This window comes from Terrapene carolina, unplaced genomic scaffold (assembly GCF_002925995.2).
Source record: "Terrapene carolina triunguis isolate 2854851 unplaced genomic scaffold, T_m_triunguis-2.0 Scaffold523, whole genome shotgun sequence".
In the NCBI taxonomy this organism is placed as follows: Eukaryota; Metazoa; Chordata; order Testudines; family Emydidae; genus Terrapene; species Terrapene triunguis.
In genome coordinates, this window is record NW_020664874.1 from 1,801,955 (window position 1) to 1,808,906 (window position 6,952).

Consider the following 6,952-nt stretch of genomic DNA (forward strand, 5'->3'; position numbering starts at 1 on the left):
CCAAAAGTTGGTGGGTGGGTGCAGAGCACCCACCGGCAGCTCCCCGCTCCTGCTTGGGGCTCACCTCTGCTCCACCTCCCTGGGCCTGAGCACACCGCCGCTTGCTTCTCTGCCCCAGGCTTCCCGCGCGAACAGCTGATTCGCGGGAAGCGGGGTGTGTATGTGGAGAAGCAGAGCGGGGCGGCGCCTTCAGGGGAGGAGACGGAGCGGAGGTGAGCTGGGGTCGGGGCGGGGAGCTGCCGGTGGGTGCTCTGCACCCACCCACCAACTTTTGGAGCACCCACGAGTCGGCACCTAAGGCGCCACTTTTGGATATGTGCTCAGTGGAGGAGCGGCCGCTTCCCCTGCTCCCCCCCTAGCTACGCTACTGCCGAGCGGCCCCAGGGCGCACCCGACCGGCTGCACTCCAGGATGTAGTCGCTGGGACAGTCCGGTGCGCACGCCCAGTCATGGAGCAGTTCCAAGTCCTGGTTCACCAGCTGGGCTGCTCACATCACGGAGCCATGAGCACAGAGCGCACGGGCCCTTCCCTGGGACGGGCCGCAGGAGAGCCTGGTTCCGAGCCGGGTGTGCTGCTCGGGGCCCCGCCCCTCCCTGCCAGGGCCAGAGCGCTGCAAAGGCTAATGGCTAGAGCACTGCTGGGGAGCTGGGCTCGATCCCTGCCTCTGCCCTGTCTCACCCACCAGGGAGTCACCCCGGCTGAGTGCCTCCGTTTCCCTACTGGCAGCACAGAGCCACGCTGGGGTGCTGGGAGAGTTCACTGTTCGACCGTTGCTGGCTGGAAGGCCCCTGGGCAGGCAGGGGCTGACTCGTTACCTTATCACTCACCTCACCCCACTGCCCACCAAAAATGGGGTGAGCAGCTTCCCCCAGGAGCCAAAGGCCCCAAGCCCACCTCCAGGCTGAGGGCGAGTGCCAGCAGGGCGGCAGCTCGGCCGAAGACAGCACCGTCCCTGTCTGATCGGCAGCCCTGGGAGCCCCTCCTGTAGCATGCTGGTTCCCGGCGGTGCTGGGCCAGTGTGCACGGAGAAGAGGAGCCGCGAGGGGCCAGCAGCAGGGCTGCCCAGATGCCCACGTGCTTAGAGCACCCCGGGAGCGGCCCTGGTGTGGAGCTGCATGGGGACCTGTGAAAGGAGAGTCCAGAGACGCCAGCTTTGGAAAATCTTTATTCCTCCCACCAGTGCGGCTAATACAGGAATGCGAGGAAGCCTGGCCCAGGCCCGGCAGCGGCGTATCACCCCCACAGCAGAGTACAACCGTGCCCCAGGGCAGCCACACTGACCCTCCCATGGCCCCAGGAGGCCGGGCAAGGCAGACTGCGAGGGAAGAACAGGCAGCCAGGGCCCAGCTGGGCTCAGATGCAGGAGCTCCAGGGTCCCAGCTCCCTCCACGCCCTGTGGCGGCAAAGCCAGGTCTGGCGCCTCCTTGGGCACGTCCCTGCCTGCAGCGTCAGAGCATCCCCGCTTCCCCCCCATGCCTCGGCCCCAGAGCAGCGTCTGCCTACACTGCCCCTGCCCTGGCCCGCAGGACGTGGGGAGGGTCACAGGCTGCTCTGCTCTCTGGGGGTAGCACAGGCTCAGAACACGCTGCGCCCCAGGCCACTGGAGTGGGGTTACAACGAGGCTATTTCAGTCAGGGCCCCGCCTCTCCTGCCACGCAGGCCATCGCCTTGAGTCCTGTGCTGCCTCGCCTGGCTGGTTCTGGGAGGGCCTGGCCCTGTTAGCGTAGGTGGCATATCCAGCTACCTGAGGGAGCCGGGAGGAGCCTGCACCACAGGGCCTGGGGACAGCCACAGTCCAGCACTGGAGCACAATGGGAGCCGCCCGCTGCTGGTCACTAGGACAGAGGCACAGTAACCAAGCGACCTGCCTGGAGACAGGCCTGGGCTGGCAAGAACTGTCTGGGCGCAGACACACTGGCATGCACGGGGGGGCACGTGGAACAGGAAGGACCCCTGGGGCACCAGGACTGGCCTCCCAGCAGAGCCCGGGGACCGGCCCCACACAGCAGGATGCAACGCTCGCTGTGCGAGCTCCGTGTCCAGGCCTCCCTCTGCCAGCACTGCTGCTAGGCTAGCTTGGCCCTCCCCGGGCAGGGAGAGCCTCTCGCCTAAGGCCTGGGCCCTGGCCTGGAGGGACGGGCTGAGCGTGGAGAGGCCGGGGGTGGAGCAGACACAAACCTGACAGGCTGAGGGAGGCTGGCAGGGAGCAGGGGCGCAGGCCGGCGGGCGGCGGAGGCTGGGACAGACGCCTGGCACAGGGAGGGAGAGGCGCTGGCGGCTGGTCGCTGCTGGTCGCTGCTCGCAGCAGAGGCAGGTGCTGCTGGCGCCGCTTGTCCTGCACGCGGGGCTCTGGGGAGGAGGGAGTTTGAAAAGGAAGTTCAGGAAGGGGCTGGCGGTGTTGCTCACCCCCTCCCCTCCCCTCCCCCAGTGCCCCACAGGACCCCATGCCCCCTGCCAGGCGGAGGAGCCTGCCAAGCGCAGAGGCACTGCCTGACACCAGCCCCTCCAAACTGGGGGCTGGGGCTCAGCACATCCAAGAGCAGAAGGCGCAAGTGGCCCCCTGGGGACCCCCAGGGACAGGACAATCTGCAGCCAGGTCCGGCTGTCACCTGACTCCAGATGGCCCTGGCAAGGGCAGCAATTCCCCGTGCCCTGCCCAGGGCACCACTCCCCCGAGGCACTCAAAGCACGGCCAGGCCGCCACACCTGGGTGCTGGAGCCAGGCTCTGAAACGGGAGGGGCCGGATCGGCAGCCCCAGCTCCCGCTGGAGCCAGAGCTGCAGGCACGCCTAGACACGTCTAGCTCGGAGCCTGACTGGAGCCCCAGGCTGGGCCATTCAGTCAGCTCAAGGCATGGCAGAGAACTGGCACGACAAGCCCCCCTCCAGCTCTCTCCACACCCTGCAGCTGCCGGGGGGCTGATGTGTCTTCCAGCCCGCGAGGCCTCAGGGGAGAGCACAGCACTGAGCACACAGGCCCACCCTTCCACAACACGCCACAGCCACCTCTGGGGAGGAACACAGCAGCTGCTAAGCAGCACATGGCAACCCCCCACAGCAATTTAGGACAGGAAGTGAACAACAAGCGGCGAGGGAATTTTAGGGTGACAGTTTAATGATCAAGTTAGGAACCAGGCCAAGGTATTGTGGTTAAACTCTTCCCAAACGCCATGGCATCAGGCCGCCATTTGCCATCTCCTGTGACCCTCAGGCTGCCGCGAGCACAGGGGCCAGCAGTGACTGGCTCACTTGCTGGCAGGGCACACCCTGGCCCCGACCTGCAGTCGCTGCCTCTCGCGCTGGTGAGCTCTTTGGGCAGGTCATACAAAAGGGCCCCAACCCCACTTGGTGCTTTTGGGCACGTTTCTGCTGCCCCATTCCAGTGCCACAGCTGGGGGGGAGGGAGAGGGGCCCACTGGGAATGAAATGGAGCTGGCAGCAGCCCCACTCGGCTCCACAGGGCTCAGCACACAGCAGGAGGGGTGTAACGGGGGAACAGCTGGCCTGGCAGGAAGCCCCTGCGTGGGTAGCACGCTGGAGGGGAGACGGCTGGTGTTATTTCTGCAGCAGCAGAGCTGGGCACAGCGTCTTACGGGTAGATCAAGGAAGCCCCTGGTCCTCCCCCAAGGAGCCGGCCCTGAATTCAAGTGCGTGGAGCTGCTCAGCGACGTGACTTACAGGCCTCTCTGTCGCTCAGTTCCTACAGCCCCTGGAGACGCAGCAGCAGGCAGCTGCCTAGTGAACATGCAAGCTGGCCGTTTGGACGGGGACCCTTTTCCATGGAGGCAGGCGTGGAAAGGGGTTTGCTGAGAGCTGTGTCCTTTCACCCCCCCGTACAAGCTATCCATGCTCCTCCGAGGTGAAGAGCTGGCCCCCTTTCTGCTCGTGCACCACCCAGCCCGGAGCCGGCGCTGCGCGGGGACCAGGCAGGAGCGGGGACTGGGCGTGCACAGCAAGCTGCGGCTGAAAGCCCAGCTGGAAGGGAGTCAGCCAGGCCGGGAAACACAGCTGCCTTGTGCAGAACAACCCTGCCCAGCAGTTCCTACCACGGTCTCAGCCAGCAGGTGGAAACAAAAAAAGGGCTGTTTGAGCAAAGCAAAAACCTTCTATGAAAAACTTCCATTTTGGTCAAAAGTCCCCCTCCCCCCCCCCCCCCCCCCCCCCAACCAGAAACTGGAAACTTTGTGAAAGTTAAAAACATGCCAGGTTCCTACAAACGCTGCTTGGCGTGTCTGTGCCCGCTCTCGTCAGCCATGGCCCTCGCCCGCCCGCCCCCTGGCTCGGGCTAGGCTAGCCAGTGCCTCTCTGCTGCCCTGCCCCACTCTGCCAGAGCCGGGCCGGTGGAAACAAGCTCTTTGAGATGTCTGACCCTCTGGGTGCTGCACGGCCGGTGCGCATAGACACCAGCCTGGGGGACGGGGCAGTGTCAGACGAACCACCCTCTCAGTTCCTTCGTAACCACAACGTCCCACCGAGATGAGATGAAGCAGACGGGAAGGAGGGTGGGTGGCGGAGCACCCGTAGGGACAAATCTTCCAGAACACCAGGCCTGGGCGGTGTAAGTAACCTCGCCTTTTCAAACCGCGTCCCGCGGCATGCTCCACTTCAGGCGTTGCCCACACTGCGCGCTGTCGAGAGGATCCAACCTTGCGCTTGGAGAGTCTCTGAGGAGAAATGGGGGCCCTTCTAATTCTGTCTGCCTGGAAGACACCCGGCAGGGTTTAGTCTTGTCCAAATAAAAAGCTAACGCTCTCCTGCCATCTAAGGTGTGAAGTGCCGGTGAATGAGGCCCTGATTGACATCCAAGTCTGGGGATGGGGTTGAAAGATACCTTTTCGTTACAGAAAACGGTGTGTGCGTGAGGGTGGCGGGGTGTTACCACAGAGTCCCACTGGCAGTTCACTCCTGTGGCAGCAGCTTGTCAGGCCTGGCACCCTCACTACGTCCATCGGTATCCGAAAGGCGTGATGTAAGGCATACACAAACTGGTGACACTCTGGTCCCAAAAATCATCGTGTGTGTTTATGTCTGGGGTGTGTAAAAAAATTAGAAATAGATGCTAGAATTCAGTTCTTAAAATGCATCTGGCAAGCAGGCCAGGAACCCCAGCCCGCCTAAGCCAAAGGGATACGCAGCTCCTTGTCTGACCAGCCTGGTCGCCAGGCAGAGACAATGAAGGTACATTTACATGCAAGGTAGACAAAGCCATCAGGCAAACCAGAATGGGGGATGGACACTTAACACTTTAATGGGGAATGGAAGCTGCAGCTCCAGGAAACCTTCCTGAGTCTTTGGAAGATATAAGCAATGACAGAAAGTCATTTTGGCATCCACTCCTGGGCAGACAGAAGAGACCCGAGCGGTGCAGCTGTAAAAAGTGGAGGTTCAAAGTCTCTATAAACTGAATCTAGGTGAAAACCTGACTTGGGGCAAAAGACTATAGTTTGTTAAATTAGATTTTATTCTTAGAAGCGCATCTTTTACTTGTTTGTTTGTAATGATTTAATTTGGAGACGAGACGACTAAGGGGGGATATGACCGAGGTGTGGAGAAAGTAGACAAGGAAGTATTATTTACTCCTCATAACACAAGAACTAGGGGTCACCCAATGAAATGAATAGGCAGCAGGTTTAAAACAAACAAAAAGAAGAATTCCTTCACACAACGCACAGTCAACCTGTGGAACTCATTCCTAGAGAATGTTGTGAAGGCCAAAAGTATAACTGGGTTCAAAAAAGAACTAGATAAATTCATTGAGAATAGGCCCACCAATGGCTATTAGCCAAGATGGGTAGGGATGCAACCCCACGCTTTAGGTGACCCTAAACCTCTGATGGTTAGAAGCTGGGAATGGATGATGGGTTGGATCACTAGATAATTGCTCTGTTCTGTTCATTCCCTGTGAAGCGCCTGGCACTGGCCGTTGTCAGAAGACAGAATACTGGGATAGGTGGACCACTGGTCTGACCCAGTGTGGACATTCTTATGTTGTAGGACATAGGCTCCCAAACTGTGGGTTGTGGCCCCAAATGGGGTTGTGCCGTAAGCATATGGGGAAGCAGGTCCAATGGGCCTGAGAGATGATGCTGTCAGCCCCTGAATGTGTCTGGACCAGCTCCACAAATCCCTTGTTGGCTCAGATATACTGCTGCTGGAGCCAGATGCTGGGTATGAACTCTGGGCGTGGTGCTCTGGACCAAGGGTAAAAGGTAGGTATTTGCAATGGGAGAGTCTTAAGGAAATATGCATCTTTGAGATCGAGAGCGGCAAACCAAACAGGGAAGGAATAATCACAACCAGGGTTAGCATCCGGAACTGACTCTTCCTAATGTGTCTGTTTAAAGCTCTGAGACCAAGAACTGTTCTGAGCCCTCCATTCTCTTTTGGGATTAGAAAGTGTCGGGAGTACAGCCCTTTGTTTCTGGAAGTTAATCATACTTCTTCTATAGCTCCTGCTTGCAACAGAGCTTGTATTTATGGCCTCAATAACCTCTCCTGGGAAGGGGCCCTGAAAAGGGTGGGGAGGGGGGATTTGCATGGAGGAAGGGATTTGAACTGGATAGTATCACTTGTCTTTACCCATCCGTTGGAGGCGACAGTTGTCCATGCAGTGCAGAAATGGGACAAGTCTCCAGTCATGGGGGTAGGATGGTCTGAAAGTGAAGCTCTCAATCTTCATGTCAAACTGCGGCCTGACATGAGGCAGAGAGGATACGGCCGAGGAGTTTTGTCCTCATCTGAGGCTTGTAGGATTTCTTCCTCTTCTGTGGTGGAGGACCTTTGGCGGCGGTGGTGGTGCTGCTGATAGTGTGTCTGTCTCTTTTGATTATAAGCCAAAGAGGAAGGAAAGTATTTCCTGTGACACCTGAAGACAGGCAGAGGTGCTTTCCTTCTATAACGAGGCAGTAATTCCCGAGATCTCGCAGTGGAGCGTGTCTTTTCCAATAGCGCA

At 59.5% G+C, this 6,952-nt stretch overlaps 1 protein-coding gene across 7 annotated transcripts in view; it reads right to left on the reverse strand.

The window, feature by feature from the left end:
* The window catches only part of AGBL5 (ATP/GTP binding protein like 5), a 46,527-nt gene that overhangs the window by 4,541 nt on the left and 35,034 nt on the right, over window positions 1-6,952 (reverse strand). For all 7 annotated transcript variants that reach the window (XM_026658914.2, XM_026658916.2, XM_026658915.2 and 4 more), the window contains one exon: window positions 2,180-2,350. In XM_026658914.2, the coding sequence (XP_026514699.1) occupies window positions 2,180-2,350 (171 nt within the window). The remainder of the gene's footprint in view (window positions 1-2,179; window positions 2,351-6,952) is intronic.